General features: G+C 36.7%; 2 protein-coding genes and 1 pseudogene across 8 annotated transcripts; 1 reads left to right on the top strand and 2 right to left on the bottom strand.

Moving 5' to 3' along the window:
• LOC142639026 (uncharacterized) lies at window positions 1–3,651 on the bottom strand. Its single transcript, XM_075813113.1, has 2 exons — window positions 3,364–3,651; window positions 1–853 (listed from the first exon to the last, which is right to left on the bottom strand). The coding sequence occupies exons 1-2, from the start codon at window positions 3,566–3,568 to the stop codon at window positions 633–635; spliced, it is 426 nt and encodes a 141-aa protein (XP_075669228.1). The 5' UTR covers window positions 3,569–3,651; the 3' UTR covers window positions 1–632.
• Window positions 3,652–10,318: 6,667 nt separating this feature from the next.
• On the bottom strand, window positions 10,319–18,269 carry LOC142641055 (pentatricopeptide repeat-containing protein At1g05600-like). 7 transcript variants are annotated; one of them, XM_075815421.1, is made up of 5 exons: window positions 18,106–18,269; window positions 17,944–18,030; window positions 16,124–17,645; window positions 13,223–13,294; window positions 10,319–10,934 (listed from the first exon to the last, which is right to left on the bottom strand). In XM_075815421.1, the coding sequence occupies exons 3-5, from the start codon at window positions 17,591–17,593 to the stop codon at window positions 10,899–10,901; spliced, it is 1,578 nt and encodes a 525-aa protein (XP_075671536.1). In that variant the 5' UTR covers window positions 17,594–17,645; window positions 17,944–18,030; window positions 18,106–18,269; the 3' UTR covers window positions 10,319–10,898. The 7 variants fall into 7 exon arrangements, 5 of the variants coding, with proteins under 5 accessions (XP_075671536.1, XP_075671534.1, XP_075671535.1 ...); XM_075815419.1 differs by having other exon boundaries at window positions 10,320–11,052; XM_075815420.1 differs by having other exon boundaries at window positions 10,320–11,052; window positions 17,944–17,996.
• Window positions 11,255–12,502, top strand: LOC142638318 (uncharacterized; annotated as a pseudogene).
• Window positions 18,270–18,401: the final 132 nt, after the last annotated feature.

Below are 18,401 nucleotides of genomic sequence, written 5' to 3'. Positions count from 1 at the left end.
TTTGCTAGAAAACAACTCATTTTTCAGAAAACATTTACAAAAGAATCATTACATATTTAGTGAGCATGTCTTCAGAATGACCTGGTAATCCACAACCCGGGTTCTGATTCTCATAGGTACCTGCTAGCCCACGAACTGTAGTAACATTGAAAACCCAATGCTAAGTTCCATAGACAAATGGAAAACGAACAGAAATAGTCAGTTGGGGAAATTGGAAAGATAACATGATCTGACTAGTTCACAGACTGCTCTTAGTTTTTAATATATTTCAGAAGCAAGCAACCCAAAAAATTGAAAGGGGAAGAAATAAAAAAGGAAAGTTCAAAAAATATATAAACATTTGAGAATGCAGCATCCTCTCTTGTAATGCTTTGATGGTTGCAAGTGGTGCTCTGTGAATATTAACAACACATTACGGTACATATCATAAGCGATGCCCTTTGAATTAATTACAGGCACATGTGAAATTCCAAATTCTAGGTGACAACTCTTGCCATTAGATCCCTTTCCTTCCAAATGTAAGCATGTCTTCATTAAGCAGATAAAGTTGATCAACCATTGGGAGACACCGTTGTCATTACTCTTCAAATCATCAACTAATACAAAAATAACGTGAGAATGCTGAGATTTGGTCAACTAGTCTTTTTCCTCTTAAATGCAGGATGTATGATTCCGTTGTAAGAATCCAATTTGTCAATCTTAGAAATGCACTCTTTCATCCTCTTCAAAACAATAGGCATAGCAGAGACATTACTAGAAATTTTTTCTTTAAGTAATCGTAATTTCTCAACAGTCTCTTGATCCTGTTCTGCATCTTGTAGCCCCTCAATAGATTTAACCTGTCCTCCTGCATCTGTATAATGGATACAAGATCAGTGCCTCATACAACAGATGGATATACTGAACTACAAACAATAGAGGCTACTGAAGTGGTTCACAAGTTTCAAAAGATAGAAGAAAGATTAAATAGGACCATTTTTAGTGTGGAAATAAAGCAAGCAACACCAGCAACAAGAAGAATCAAGCCTTAATCCAAAAATTTTGGGTCGGTTATGGATCATCAACAGACTAAGAAGGGAAAAAAAGGTATTTACTGTACACTTGGACATACTGTTAATGGAAATGAACAATGATTTCCCTATCAACATACCACCCAAAAATGGGCAGAATGCTGATGCCTTCAATGAATTCAAGCAAACTACCATTTATGACCAAAACTTGATAAAAGGCATAAATAAAAAGGTAAAGGATTTAAAAGTAAAATTATATATTAATATTATTTTTTTTCCCTAATTTATAAACTTACAAACATACTAACAAGAAAAAACCTCATTAGAAAAAGAAAAAAAAAAGACAAGAGAACACCTCAATCCTTTCTATTCCATTCATCTTAATTTATCCATTCGTTTCAATTCTTTTCCAGTAAACTTCCAAGTATAGTGTTAGCAATTCTATTTGTAAATACTACACTTCAAGGCTAAAGACAGAAAAAGTGCTCCCTATAAGGAACAGAGTGCTGAACAGACGCAGGATCTAGCTGGACAGGAGGAAGAGCAATCCCACCTCTTCAAAATGTGAGTTCCACTGCCCATACAACTTCCACTATTAAAAAAAATGCCTCAAGTTCCATATGGCAGTTTATGATGCATGCCCTTTCCCAGATAAAGCTGAGAACAAAGAATGCATCAGGAATTGCAACAGAATATGATATCACTAATGAGTTTAACCAGCTCTGTGTGCTCATGATGAAGACCATGAATCAAGAAATGGAATATTGGGTTGAGTCCATTAGAAAAGTCAAACTTTGTAATTTTCATCAATCAGAGTCGTGCTTAATTCCATGCTTATAATCAACATATTATTAGACATGTAACAAAAAATATAAGGTCTGTCAATGATAGTCAAGAACTTGCCATGGACGTTTAAAGAGACAACATATTTGCATATGGCTTTGGAAATAATTTGTGATGCATGTGTCCAAATCAGAATAATTATTTTCAAATTCGCCTTTAAATTTATATCATCTCAAGCTCATCACAAGCTTTAATCTCATCTTTGCCATGACCGCAACTCATGTTTATCTGACATATTCATGCAATGTCAACCAATGGCTTGTAATCCAATCATAACATTGTTTCCTGTTAGGAGAGTAACTCCATATGGAAATTATTAGCAGGGTGTCTGTGCAATCTACAACCCATTTGCATTGTAATTTTGTATGCGCATGTATAAGAAAGGGATACAGGGTAACCAAGGTGGATTTAAGAGGCTACTAAAATGAATCATCACCTTCAACAAACAATTATTTGCATAAGACTAGGGGTGATAAAAAAAAACCTAGCCAAACAAACCCACCCAACCAACAAGGTCAGACCTTACGGGTTTGATCGAGTGGGCAGTCTAGTGAAAGGGTCCGGCTTTGAAAGGGATGGGAGTAAATCCAGGTTTTTCTGTTGAACCTTGAGTGCCGCCGTCATCACTTCCCTTTGTTGCTAGTGGCTGTACCACCAATTGCCAACTGAAAACCAACCACTCACTGGAGGATGTATCGCAGTTGGCTTCGACCAAGTTTTCAAATTGGCAATGGTTGGAAGAGTTTCAAACACAAAATGCTCGATTCTAAGTGATAGGCTGACTCTAAACCCGAGCCCAGCTGACCCATGAACGCCCCCTACATGGGGCTATGATACAAGACATGACTATCAAACCAGATAACACACAGGGAAGCACAAATTCGATCAATGAAGACTTTTTTTTTCTTCTTGTAAGTTAACTCTTCATTCGGAAGTAGTATTAACCCAAGAATGATGATTTCATCTTTGGTCCCACTCATCACTTTCAATTTGCTAATCGTCTCGAACTCACTACAGATTACAATCCATAATCTTCATCATTTGAGGGCAAAACTACTCTTTATATATACGAATCTAATAACAGACTTCATCGTTATTCCCAACCGCATTACAAAAAAATACTACTAATCAACACTAACGCGTTGCTTTATATCATGTAAACATACAATCCATCTCTTGTCATTTCCCAAGCATGAATTCTATAATTCCTTCCTGTCTTTTAGATAAACAAATCTACAAATTCAAATTTTTTAAAGACAAATGACTAACTGAGCCCTCTTTGTTGCCGAGAAAGTGCAGCAATCAACCAACCCAAACAATGTATAATCCTACACTCTAAACAAAATTTCATCATTCAAAGCCCTAAAATCTATAAAATAAACCCAAAATTTAATTTTCTTAATTGCTTTGAGAAAATTAACCCAAAATTTTTTTTTTCTCTTTTAGATTTAGTGAGCGATGAAAAAGGGCACATTGGTAGACAACAAAACCTAGAAATGGGAAATGGTACCTGGAATCGGAGCTCCAGAGGGAGCGGATTCGGGCGGGGGAGGTAAAACGGGTCTCTGAGCGGTGAGGACGGAAGCGAAAGTGGACCTGAGTTGATCGGGAAGAGTGGTTCTGTATTGCAGAAGCTTCTCAGCCATTTGCTTCACATCTCTCTCCAACTCTTCGTTTTCCTCTTCTTCTTCCGAGCTTCCCACCCTTCTCTTCATCTCTCTCTCTGGGAAGTTAGGGTTTTCAAATTTTGAAAAAAAGTTACAGTTGGGGGATTTAATTTTGGGAGCGTAGCGCGCGTATCTGTAGTGGAGACTGTAATGTAAAGTGAATCTGATGGGGAGAGGCTTACAAATTTTCTTTTATTTCATTTATTTTATTTTGCGGCTTAAGCTGCGTCTGGTTCAGTGTAAAATATTTTCTGAGTATAAAATAATTTTAGGTAAAATATTTTGAAAAATAAAAATATTTTCTAGTGTTTAGTTGCATTTTAAAAATTATGTTGGAAAATAATTTCAAGTGTTTGACAATATTTTGAAAATGTAAATTTTCTACTAGTTTCTCATATTTTCTCAGCCATTTTCTCATGTTCCAAACAAATTTTATAATAAAAAATTGCAATAATCTACCACCGGCCACTACAAACCCAGCCACCATCATCCACCACATAACCAATTAATCTGAAAAAATCATAATCAATATCAAAACCATCTACCAAAACCCATAATCCACCACCATTGAAACCCATAAACCACCATAGCCAACGATCCACCACCCCAATCGACCACCATCAATGCTTAAACTCATCCCCAACCCACCACCATTGAAACCCATGAGTCACCCCAACCACCAATCCTCCAAAACCCAAGCAAAAATGTTATTTTACAATAAAAAAAAAAAAAAAATATATATATATATATATATAAGGCAGCGATGGCGTGGGTGGGGGACTGGATCAGATCGGCGATGAATGAGAGAGAGGACGAAGGTGAAGCAGATGAGAAACTACCTTCACTGGCCGAGGGGCTTGCAGGCACGACGGTCGAGAACTGGGATGTGGTGAAATCAAGGTGGGTTTAGCTGGGTTCATCGGAGATGGGTTTGAGCACAATGGAGGAGTTGAGCCGGCGCGATCAAATCGGCGATAGGTTTGAGCGACGCGATTGGACCGGCGGGGCCGCGGGTCGAGGACTGGATCTGGTCTTCACCGGCGATAGCTCTCTCCGTCCTTCGACTTGGGCTTGGCGTGAGTGATGAGAGCAAGTGAGGAGAGAAATTTTCTGAGGAGAACGAAAATGGTTTGAAGGTAAAATGAAAGTTTAAAATGATTTCCGCCTGAAGCCCTCTTATTTTATAGTCAACTGATTTAATTTTCCCTTTGACCGAATTTTCTGAGCATCCCAAACAACAAGCACGGTGGAAAATATTTTCCTGATTTCCTTTACCGTTGAAACAAACGCAACCTTAGATTTGTATTAAGGGAAATGTTAAAAAGTTCATAAGCCCCTTACGGTGCTTGTTAAGATTTCTTTTTTTGGGTTTTACTTAGAAAAAAGAAAAAAAGTTGTCAAGAAAATGACCAAAAAAGATTTAAAAAAAATTTCTAAAAACTGTCAAAAGCTATCCAAAAATTTGAGAAGCTACCCAAATATGTGTTGTTAATGGACACCTTACAGTGCCCGTTAACACAACCCTTGTATTAATGCCGACTACTATTAACATTTATCAAAAATATTTATTATAAAAGAGAAAAGTTAACCGATGCCGTAAAGTGCTAAAGAGATTGGTTTAAGAAGTATTTTTATACAAATTTTATGAAAAAAGTTTGATATTAAAATTTGATTTTCTAAAACCTTTTTTTTTATATTTTGTTGATTTTATGTTTTGTTGAGAGCTTGGTGGTGAGACAATGTCATTTTATTGTTATTTGCTCTTGCTGAATTTTGCATATTGTATGGTTGGGTTGGAAATTCTTGTGATTATGTTGTAATCTTGGTCTTGGGGCATTTTTGAATTTTTGAGCTATTTGGTATGGTGAAATTTGGACAATATTGACTGATGATGTAAGGAAAATTAGTAGGCTAAATGCTCCAGGCTTCAAATGGCTAATTGTTTGGAATGCTTGAAAAGAAAAATACACAATCAAAGGTGACCGGGATGAACCGGCCAAGAACCCTCCGATGCTAAAGTTAGTTTCTCTCTTAAATTCTAGAGTTCCAACTTTCCAGGAGTTGTTAAAAACTTACCTATATTTGATGCGGATTAGTCCTTATATAGTAAGTCTCGGGGCGGTTACTTGTTTTGTAACTTCCCCAGCATTTGTGGAAGCTTAACTTTCGTTAACTGCCATAGGAGTTAGAATATTTGATCTCATCTTCTGTAATTGCCACGAGAAGTTAAGTAAGAAGTTAGAGAGACGAACAAAGATCTTACTGATGCTACAAGATAGTACCATGTGGTCCGATTTACAAGATTTGGTAAAGAAATCCGTATCTAAAAATTTCCTAAGGGTCGGGGAGTCATCCAGGGACTTTCCAGACGGACGACCCCTGCACCTATGGACGATCGTCCTAAGAGGGACGACCACCCAATGTTGGGATAGTCATTTTGCTATGGACGACTCCTATGGAGGAACTGGAGTTATTTATTTTTGCCCACCATCAGTTGCCTCCTTATCCAAGAGTCATCCAATGCATTGTAGAATTCATTGTTATCCTTGGACACATGCCTTGATGTTGGTAGTTAGACGTTGTGTCACATGTCATCATTTCTTTGGTTGGTCTTATGTGGTCCAGATCGTGCCACGTGTCATGATCTCATTGGAGGCCTGTCGTGTCGATTTATTTTTTCAAGGAAGATGCTACGTGGCGTCTTCTGGTTGGTTGCATCATTTCAAGTGCCAAATTTTACCGCCTATAAATAGTGGAATTCCCCTCCTACTCTTCACATTTCTTAAATTTTCTTCCTTGACATTCGTCGTCCAGAGCCTTGTCTTAGAAGTATTTTCGCATCCTTAGTCCTCCTTTGTCTAGAGCCAGGTACTCTCTTTATCCTCGTTCTTAGGTTTTCTTTTAGATTTCAAGATGTCTGAAATTGTTTCTTCGTCCAGTAATAGTGTTGAAAAGGCTATAGACGAGTATCATGACTCCACTAGTTACAGTGGTTCTAGTAGTGGTAGTAGTAATAGCAATAGTAGTAGTGGGGGAAACACGGATGAGGAATACACATCTGGTGTTCCTAGAGTTCCTTTAGAGGTTTTCCAGGAACACCTTAGGACGAGGGCATCTTCTGGGTCTCAAGCTGGTACCCCGACGAGTGTTCCTCCGTCTACTCCTTTAGATGAGGTAGAGACTATGTACAGTTGTGTTGTAGGCATTCCTTCCAAAACGGATGAAAAGAGGCTTACTTCACTTAGGAGTTGGTACCAGATTCCAAACGACCTTAACCCTAGGTTAGCCGTCCGCGGGGAGTGGTGTTGTAACTCTCGTTTTGGAATAGGTGTCTATGAAGCTTACCTCCTTGGGGGACTTAGGTTACCCCTTAATGCTTTTGCCAGGGAATTACTTACTAGGTTAGGTTTAGGTGTGTGTCAATTCAACCCCAATGCATGGAGACTGGTTGTTTCTATGCAAGTTTTGTGGAGGGAAGTATTTGAATGGGATCATCCTCTTACTGTGGACGAGTTCCTCTTCTGCTGCAAACCCTCATAAATTAATCAGTCCCTTGGCTTTTACCAATTTACAGCCAGGGGAAGAGATTATAGGTTAATAAAGTCACTTATGACGTCTGATAAAAACTGGAAGACAGAGTTTTTCTTCGTCTCTGGTTTCTGGTCTAGGCACCCTGTGGAAGTTGGCAATGATACATTTGCCCCTACACAGGAGAGTTAGGGAACCTTCGTCCTCAAGGTACTTTTTTTTTTGTACAATGTTGTCATTTGTTTATAATCGTCTAACCCTTCTCTTCTTTTCTCCTTTGCAACTGTTAAACGATCGTCTTTGAGCAAGTTTTATCTTGATCGCGTCCAAAAAGCTCGTCTATACATCGATAGGAGTTTTCATTCATTGGTCACCCTTCAACGTCTTGCAACGTGGGGACTTGGTCCTGAGCCCTCTCCTGAAGCTATAGCCCACGAACTTACAATCCGTAGACGTGAGTTTTTACTTAAAGAATTTGTTTTGATATCATCTTTTAAATGATTCTAACATTTTTTTTCCAAGGATGGCTACTATGAAAGAAAATAATGGAAAAGAGGTAGTGGATGAGGTCACTAGGCCAGAGGCTCAGTCTCAGCCTCGTCCTTTTGCTGGAGGCAAAAGGAAAAGCTTATCCAAGATGCTGGACTTGGGAAACCTCCCTAGTCGTTAAGGGAATAAGAAGGCGAAGCATGGGTCATCCAAGCCTGAAGTTATCAAGCCAGGCACTGTCCCTCCTACCTCCCAACTGCTGTCCGTCCAAGTTCTTGATGTGGACGCACCTGAACCTGCTGGTGTTACCCCGTCCAAGACCACTACTCCTGCCTTGTCTCAACCTCCTCCAAGAGTTCCCATGAACATTATTGAGAATGAGGACTTGGCTTGGGAGAGGTTCCAGAAGTTTGGGACCGAAGAGGACGTGGCGGCGTAAAAGAGTTTGAACACTCTGCTGTTCATGACCTCTTCAAGGTGTGTAACCGCACCTTTACCTCGTCCTATCATTTTATTATTGTTATTATTATTATTTAATAGAACTTTTAACCATTCGTGCAGGCAATGTCAAAGTTCATTGCAACGTCCAGACAAGCCATAGAGATAGATAAGGAGAGGATTAAGCTTGAGACAAGGCTCTGGCAGGTCAAGGACGATTGTAGGGGCTGGGCTGAAGTGGTGGGCAAGGCTAAGGACGAGGTCAAGGGGCTAAAAAATCTCGTCGAGGAGCGAAAGACTGACATTGTTGAGAAGGATACTCGTCTTGGCCATTTTCAAAAAAGGAATGACGAGCTAAGTACTCTTCTCGAGGATGCTAAAAAAGTTGTTGTAGAGGAGTTCAGAGCTTCCAGCCAGTTCACTGACCTTTTAGACACGAACTATGCCGCTGGCTTCAAAGATTTTCGCATGGACACTATTGAACGCTTCCCTGAAGTTGATTTTAGCTCCATCAAACTTCAGCTTGGTGGCGTTGCCAGATCTCTCCTCTAGATGGGTTCTGAAGACGTCAATGTTGAAGACAATGCCACCATACAACCAGTCCAAGACGAGCCTAAAACTAGAGAGAACCCTTTAGTGAAAGTATAAAAAATTTGATCAGTTTAATTTATTTTCTTTCTTTTTCTCTTTTTTTAAGTAGGAGGTCCGTTGTTTTGGACCATTTGAACTTATTTAAGTACATTTAATTCGTCCACAATCTTTAGGACGAGTTTCCAAACATCTACCTTTTTAGGCTTTTACATTCCTTAAGGGTTTTTAGACGATGATCGTCTACCCTCAAACTGGTATGAATGAATATTTATTTGCTTTTCATTTGCTATTGAACACATTATTGTATGGACAATTTTTTCTTTATTTACATTGTCCACTTGTGTAGGTGTTCAGCTCGTCTTTGTTAAGAATTTCCTCACGTCTAGCGTGTTGCCATTCTTTAAGTTTTGTTAGTATAACTCGTCTTATGAATGACGTTACTTTTGCTGGCTTTATTTGTCCAGGAACATGGCCTGTTCTTTTTCTCGTCCATAGGCTGGACGGACATTTCCAACGTTTACTCGTCCATAGGTTGGATTGTTTTGGCTAGTTATATTTATCCATGTATTTTAAATATCCTTATACATCGCATTTCCTCGTCCATTGGTTAGATGAGTATGCCTTAGACATATTTTTCTTTGAAAGCTTATAGATGTTACATTCCTGCATCCAAAGATTTTTTGTCTTGGGCCTTTAGCCTTAGCCTTGTGGATAAAATCGTGAAAATTAGTAATTCATATGCTACATACATTGGAAATCCAAACTGTATACATAACATCGTCCACAAGCTAGGCACATGTTTACAAGCTAGTGCCTTTTAGGGAATTGAAAATACTTACACACCAACAGATAACTGTCTATGACTTCGTCCATAGTTTAGAGACAGTGCATAGTTTAGGAACTGATGCACTTTTAGGGAATTTAAAATACAACACATAATACCGACGATAAACACAAGTAAATGCAGGTAAATAGGAACCAACACACAATTTTAGCTCGTCTATGGTGTTAACGTCCAGGATGGTTTCGTCCAGGGTAATGCTCGTCCATGGAGATATTTTACTGATAATATCTTCTTAAATGCTCAACATTCCAGGGGCGTTTAGATTACATTGATCACAATCTGATGAAAACTTTGCTCAAATCAATTTGGAATGACAAGTAGCTAAATCTCATTAAATTTTAAATGAAACGTACTTCCCAAACCATTGTCAATTTAAAATGTCTAAAATGTTGCAGCACTTGTACCTCTTTCCTTTATAGGCACATATGAGCATTGTAAGAGGTTTTTTATTTTTTTTTGGTGGGGTGGGGAGGATTTTTTTTGAAAACAAAGTAGTCACAAAATTACCAGGACAACTAACCAGAAAAAAACTCCTAAATTTGAATCTGTTTACCTCATTGTGCTGTGAAATTAGACTTGTAAATGAGTGATGCTAGGGTAGAACAAATTTTACTATTAAAGTCTAATAAAATGTTAGTCAAACATTTATTTATTATGTTTCTAAAACCCACCAATTACATTTATTGGAACATTAGTTTTTAAGTCTTTTAAATAAAATTTGTAATAGCTTTAGCATTGACCCTTATGATATAGTTATCTAATAGCTTTTCAAATTAGAATCCATTATCAAGTCCTAAAATTTTATATATTTTTTAATCACTCAAATCTGAATCCGCATCACAAAAGATTCTAAGAGAAAATTCACTATTCAGATTCATAACTACTTATCTTACCATTATAGCAATCAATCTTTTTTTTTTTCCTTCGAAGGAATCAATAATTTCATTAACAAATAATAGAATAGAAACGCCAATACGACACCTAAGAACATTAGTATTAGTGGTGCTAAAAGGCTAAATTGCTTTTAGCACCACAAACTACAAATTTGTAAGAGCTAATTGCACTCAACCAAGTACACCACCTACAAAAATAAAGAGCTGAAGCAATAGTCCAATCAACTAAATCCTAGCAGCTGAATTTAGGAGTAGAGAGTAAACATAAGCTCATAATAGATTTCCATACCCCTTTAGTGAAAGAGCATGGAAAAAGAGATTATTTCTATCCTCAGTGTAGCAACCTGCAGAAACCACACCAGATGTCTTCATTTATTCCCCATTGAATCATTATGGCTTTGGTTGGAATCCTGTTTTACATGACCATCCAGCCTATGAAGGAGTGCTTGGGAATAGCCAAATTAAACCACAGTACCTTCCACCAATCCACATTAATCCAATTTTCTCTGATCTCATTCCATGTTTCAGCACACAAAACTTAGGAGTTGAGGACCAGAAGGCTTTATCTTCTTCCTTTATTTCGACCAGATGCGGTTTACTTTTTATGTCCACCAACTGATGTGATCTTGCACTCTTCCAAATCCAGACTTCTATCATTTAGCACAGATGCAAGCTTAGCTTCAACATAACTAGCAGCAGCATAAATGACTCTAAGCCCATACCTTTCCAGCAATACTCCATCTAATATCCTTTAAAAGATTTAACAATCAATTCAATATAATGGGACCAGATTTTTCATTCGTAGGACTAGATGTTGTGTTATTTGATATCCTTTAATAGATGTACTAAAGTGAATTGGGTTATTCAAAGACAAACCATACCGACCAAAGTCCAAAATTAGTACATAAATCACGTCTTATCTTTTCAAATCTCTCAATATAATTTCTTGTTATGGATGCTAAAATATGTATTTGAGGTTTCCATCTTCATAGATTATAGAATTAATATACTTTTCTTTTACTAAAAGATATTTGAATTGATCCCCCCACCCCCCCAAAAAAAAAAAAATTACAGGGTTCGAAGGAATCTGTAAGAAAGCTTTGATGAAGACCTTGGCCTATCAATTGGTTGAACACCTCTCGAAAGAGGTTCAACCGTTCCAAGACAGACAATCCTGAACGATTTTCCAACTGTACTTTTTGATGTTGTAAAATTCGGGAATGCTGAATTCCTAAATATTCTTATTAGCTCTTACCTGATATCATATAAATAGCAGACAATCAAAATCGAAGTTTATGTCACATTGCTGTTTTAAATCAGCAAGAGAGTGTATTCAATCTAATATATGAGATTGCCGCAGTCAGGAAATAATTTTGACCTATGTTTATGACAAAAACGAAAATATCCTGCACTTAGCCGGATATTTGGCACCTTCAAGTCGACTAAATATTGTATCAGGGGCAGCCCTTCAAATGCAAGGGGAGTTGTTGTGGTTTAAGGTGGGTGTTTGTTCAATTTCAATTTCTTTTTTCTGGTTGCATTTATGAATTTACATCTGGAAAACCGTAGGCGGCAGAAAAGATTGTGCCGCCTTCATACCTGAACATGAAGAGTTCTGGGCTAACACCAGGGGATTTATTTACAAATAAACATAAAAATCTACGGAGAGAAGGTGACAAGTGGATGAAGGATACAGCACACTATTGTATGACTGTGGCAACATTGATTACGACTCTGGTTTTCGCTGCAGCTTTCACTGTACCGGGTGGTAGCAGTCAAGACACAGGCACCCCTATTCTCTTGAAAAGTATTTGATTTAGGGTATTTTTCATATCAGATGCAATAGCACTGTTCTCCTCTTATTCTTCAATATTAATTTTCTCGTCAATTCTCACGTCATGTTTCACAGAAATGGATTTCCTAGTGTCATTACCATCAAAGTTGGTGTTGGGACTCACCACACTCTTCATCTCTATAGCAGGCATGGTGCTAGCCTTCAGTGCAACCTGCTTTTTAGTCTTTAAAAGTGAAATGACATCGCTTCCAATTGTTATAATTGCTTTAGTTGGTGTACCAATTATTTTGTTTGTTTTGCTACATTATCAACTTTGGGTTGATATCATCCACTCAACATTCTTGTCTAGGTTTCTTTTTCAGCCACATAAAAATAGGTTTCTTTGTCTAGGTATCCGCTTCTAATGTTTCAAAAGTACCACAGTTTGGTACATAATAATAAAATCATCTTGAGATTCTATTCAGATAATCTTAATTAAAATTTCATTAATCATTTTTTTTTTGTTGATTCATCTTGATTAAATTTCATTTGTATCTTTTGTGGATTTTTTTTTTTTTTTTTCCTAAGCTTTTCAGTTGTGTTTCAGAAACAAAGGTGGGCCCCAAACATAATTTTTCTGAAATCTTTGTCATCGAAGGACCTTCTTTGGAGTGGTCCTTCATGTGTTTAAAGATGTTGGTTGTCAAAGTTATCCCAACACTGCATTCAATTGCAATCTATCAAGCTTGGAGGACAAATCATCTTCTTTGTTTTAACAGGCATGAGGGATGATCATTTGGTTCTAGCATAATTGGAGGTTTTAGGGTTTGAAGATGATAAAGGCTACTTCTTAGGTGCCATAAGAGAAGAGTCTTTAGCAAGAGGGAAAAAGAAAAGCAACTTGTGAGTTTTCTTTTGGCACATTACACCAACCTCCCATGAGGTTCACAAATTGAATTTTTTTAAAAACACTTATCATTTTTCTTTTCATTTTTAAGCAACATAAAATAATTGTTTTGGAAACCACTTCAATCAGGTATACTATTTACCAAAAGCCAAGACCCTTCAAGCAGATAGCAAATGAAAATAAAAAGTTACATCTTGGATTAAGACAAAGATTGTACTTCACATGCATTTGAGAATACCTGCAGTGTTTGAGGGAGTTTCTTTATTGAGTTTGGAGTCTCGCATTTGACACTTTGCCATGTAAGAAGAGGCTAATTGAGCAATCAAACAAGCGAAAGAGGAAAGGTCAAAGGCTGAGGTTTCAACAATTGGCAGTGCCTTGTCAGCTTCCGGTGATATCATTAATCTGTGTATATACATTAAATTGAAGCAGAATTTGAAATTTTGAAATTGACCTTAGGCTTGACATTTGATGCAAAATTTGCTACAGAGATGACATTGAGAAAGTATAGTATATACATCACACAGCATTTCATATCACTGACTAATGACAGACATGTTAGGGCTGAAGTATAGGAAAAAAAATGCAACACTAAAATGTAAGGAATGAGCAAACAATGTGGCATATATAGATGTATATAAGCAGAAGCAAAACTACAGCACTGCTGTTTTCTATAAAATATTCATTTAGAGGCCTTAGCAGAACACTTGAAAGATGTGAGTAATGTAATTTAACACCAGCATAGTTTTCCCCTAACCAGACTGCCCATATGCATGTGTTAGTTTTGTATAAGCTTCAATTTTACGAAGTAGAAAATCTTCACATCAGACATAAGCATTCCAATAGTAAATATGAGTATTATAATAATTGCTAACTTAAATTTAAGTCCAAAGAAAGTTCTCCGTTCATAAGCTCTGAAATAAGTATGTAAAAATGTATGGAAATAACAACTCACACAAAAAATTGTATCCAAAATTTCCAATATTGACAAGATATCTTGGCTTATTTTAATCTTCCAATCCTTCAAAAATCTCTCTTATATTTTATTTTATCTCCTCCTTTTTTTGATACGATTTTAGGGAGTCAGCCTCACCAAAAAAACAAAGGGTGGGAGGTATGGTTTCCTACCAATCACCTCTCCCAAACCTTGCAAAAGTGGGTGCTTTTTGCACTTGGTACTACCTTTTTTGATATCATTAAATTTCCACTTGTTTGTCTTGGCTCTTAGCTTTTAGGTTTGTATTCTTTGATCCTATTTTTCTTCTTAAGAACCAGATAAAAATAAGAGAAGCAAAAAGATAAAGGATGAATCCATATGTTATAGAAACTCACAAGCCAATTCCTTTACCCCACTAGCTAGGGAGTCAATTTTTTAAAAACCAGAGCAAACAAAAAACTGCGAAGGTAAAAAATTTTAAGGTTGGACTGGGGGTCAAATAATTAATAACAATTTAGATAGGATAAATCTGTAAAAATTAGCCATGTTTACCAAAACTATACCTAAAGAAATTTAAACAATCTTTAAAGATACTTTCACAACTTATATAGGAAAAATATTGAACCTCATGAAGCAGAGGTCACATCCCTCAGGTGCCAAAACTTATTGAGATTTAAGATGAAAAAGAAAAAAAAAAAGAAAAAAAAAAAAAAAAAAAAAAAAGAAGCCATAATACTAAAACATAAATAAGCAAAGTAATAGGATAAGTGTAATTAATTTTCAAGTACAAAAGCATAGTTTCATAAAGAAACAGAATTCCAAGTTTCACATTGTAACATCACCAAAAAAAAAAATAGCAACCAAAGAGATTTAGGGCATGTTTGTTACTGTGGTTTAAACAACAGTTTTCAGTGTTTAAACAAATATTTCACATATTTTCACACACTTTTTCACCCACATGTATTTCTAAAAAATACAAACAACATTCCTAGAAATTTCTTACCAAACGAGCCATAAATTTAAAGCAATATATAGAGAGTGGATCATAACTTACAAAATCAAAAGCACGGCCCTTTTCTTAAAAGCAGCACCCATTCAAATGCAAAAGAACACTTCTTAAATCTAAATTCAACAAAGGAAGAACCAAAACATCAATCATAAACACCACGTTCGATAAAATGATGCCATACTGTCTCACAAATGATGGAAAGTATTCATTTATTATTTGGTTAACAACCACAATAACTCAAATGGCCAATTTAGAATCAACCCCAAACTTCTGGCGTGTAAAATGCATTTTAGCCTATTTTGTTTTTTTGCCACAATTTCATTCTAACTTTACAATTGCTCATATCTATAATCTCTATGTTTATATTTATATTTATATTTATTATTACTGTCCAATTGCCTACGAGCTGTGGAGAACAGTTTTGTTTATTTCGATTCCAATGGGTTATGCCAAAGAGGGTTATTGATATGTTTGCAGCTTGGCAGGGTTCTTTTGGAAGGCATAGAACTATAGCCTTTTGGAAGACTATGCCACATTGCATCTTGTGGTGTTTTTGGCGAGAACAGAATGCCAGAAGTTTTAAGGATGTGAACAGTCTATCCTTGAAGTTAAAGCCTTCTTCTTTTGTATCTTGTTAGATTGGAGCGTTGCTTTTCATTCTTCTCCTTGTTTTAGTCTTTTAGATACGTTCGAGCATTGTAGTTTGAAAGTTTGATTGAACTTCATCCTGAGTACACTCCCTATATACTTGGTATCTGTTTTTTTGAAAAAAAATTTGTTACTTATCAAAATAAAATAATAATAATTTTTTTTTTTTTGGCAATGCAATGGAAGAGATCCAAAACCTAAGACCTCTAGCATTGGATGAATCCCATTTTTTTCCAAAGGAGTTTGAAGACTAGTGCAAATTTTAAGTAATAACTTTCTATCAAATTTGTCTAAAATACGCCTGATATCCAGTGAGAGGCTTCCTGTGAATAGTTGCTGCCTAAGATATCAGTGTTACAAATTCTATTCATGAAAAATGAATTTTTCAGATTGTGTATCTCTCAACTGAAAAATCATCCTCATTATGTTCAGATACTACACAATTGAGAAAGAAAAATATGACTATAAAAATGGTTACACCATTATGACTTCTCCAACATGAACAACCAGAATCTAATAATCTAATTAAATGTCTGAGAGCACACCTCAATGTCAGCCATGTTGGAACATACAGAAGCTGCCAACGAGTTCCATACAGAAAGTTCTGGCTTCATACCCTGGCTAATCATCTCCTCCAACCACAAAACAGCTTCGTATTGCCTGCCCACAGTGCAAAGACCCCTGATAAGTATATTATAAGTATCAACACAAGGCCAATATGATTTTATTAACATCTCCTGCAACACTTGACTTGCTTCAAGATATCTACTTTCATGACATAACCCATCAATTACAATGCTGTAAGTTTCCTTGTCTGCATTGCAACCCAATTTCTTAGCCATATTCTTCAAATACCCAACAGCAAGCACTGATTTCCTCTCATTACACAATCCTTTCAGCACAATATTATATGCCATAACATTTGGTAAACAATTTCCCTCCATTTCCTCTTCAATTACCTTCACTGCTGCATCAACATTCTCTCCCCTACACAATGCTGCAACCTTGGCTTCAAAAATTAAGTTTGTTGGCCCAAATCCTCTTTCTTTCATTTGAATGATAACTTTGTTAGCTTCACTAATCTTACCTTCATTGTAAAGATCAATAGCCATAGCACTATAACTAGCCAAACTGGGAATACCACCTCTGATCAAAGCCTCATTAATCAAGCGCTTGGTGCCTTCTATATCTTCACCACTACTACACTGACTAAGATCAAGATGCCGGAAACAGCGCTTAGGAGCCTTCAGCCCCTTCCTTAAAATCTTACCAAGAATTTCCACAGCCTTTTCAACTTGCCGATTATCACATAAAGCATATAATAAGGTTCTATAGACTACAATATCCTCACCACTACCCTTCTGAGAGATCCTCCAAAACATTGAATACAACAAATGTGTGGCCTCATTCATCCTCCCATCTTTACACAACCCTTTCATTAGAATCCGATAGCTTTCCTTATTTGGATAGCAACCTTGATAATTCATCTCTAAGAAGATTTGCAAAGCAAGATCAGAACGACCCCTCTGGCACAGAGCATCCATTAGCAAGTTCAAAGATCTAATTCGAAACTTCACTTCCCACCCATAAGAGCTCTCTAAGAACAAACGATGAGCAGCTTCAAACTTAGATTCATTGACCAATATCTGCAACAGGGTATTGAAAGATTCTGTCTTATTCACGCAGTTGAACTGAGGAATTCTTTTAAAAAGAGAGATTGCTTCATCTAGCAATCCAGCTCTTGCATAGGTTTTGATTGCATTAACAAAGACAGAATCCTTGCATTCACACGAGTCCTCTTTCATCCAATCAATCACCTCTTTCATCTCACAAATCTGACCAGCATTTCCAAGGATGCCAATGATGGTGGCATAGACTGGACCATTATGACAGTAATTGGGGTACTTGTATTTGGCTTCCTTGAAGATTTGAAGTGCCGTTAATGGGTTTTTCTGGTTCCGAATAATTTGAGAAAGGTGTGTCGGTGTCAAAAGTCTTGGCCATCTCACAGTCATAGTGTTTTAACTTTTAACATCTGCTACATCTATTCAATCATACCTCCAACATCTGCTACATCATTGAAAAAATTAATCCTCAAATATAAGCAAATAAGTTAGCAATGAACACATAATATATAATAATAAAAAAGCCAAAACTCAAAAATAATGATCCGACCCGGAAAATTTCCGGGGCCTCTACAAATTTGCTAGTGAATCAACGTATTTAATCTTCTTTTTTTTAAATAATATGAATCAACAAAGCCCCTCTTTGATGAATACAGGGACTCGGTTTGGGTACAAAAATAACATGAATCAACAAAATAAAAATTGATGAGTTTTGGAAAAAAAAAAAATAGAAAACATACCTTTGATTGGCAAATGGGGGTACTTGGCAATGATGTCACGTGATTCCTCGTACCTTTGCTCGGCAAATGGGATTCATATGAAACAAACTATTAAACAAACGTCTCAGAATACAATATATTAAATAAAAAATTAAGAGAAAGCAAAAATAGAACAGAACAGACCATTTTATCAACAACAAAAAAAACAGCACAGAAGTTCCAGAACAGGCCGGCGGTGACAGAGCTTGGACCGGCGGTGACAGCTTGGGCCGGGGGTGAGATTGAGAGCGAGTGAGAGTGGGAGAGGAGAGTGGGGCGGCTGGTGAGTGTGTGAGCTGAAATGAGAGGATTAATTATGGGGTCAAATGAAATAACTTAAAATTTACTACACTTTTCTTTAAAATGATTTCATAAAAAACCAAATACTATTTTCTTATATTAATAATTTATGAGATCAACGACTACACTTATTTTTGTTT

The sequence above is a fragment of the Castanea sativa genome, chromosome 6 (genome assembly GCF_040712315.1).
Source record: "Castanea sativa cultivar Marrone di Chiusa Pesio chromosome 6, ASM4071231v1".
Lineage (NCBI taxonomy): Eukaryota > Viridiplantae > Streptophyta > Magnoliopsida > Fagales > Fagaceae > Castanea > Castanea sativa.
Note: the sequence above shows the minus strand (reverse complement) of the source record. Positions and strands in the feature narration are given on the sequence as shown.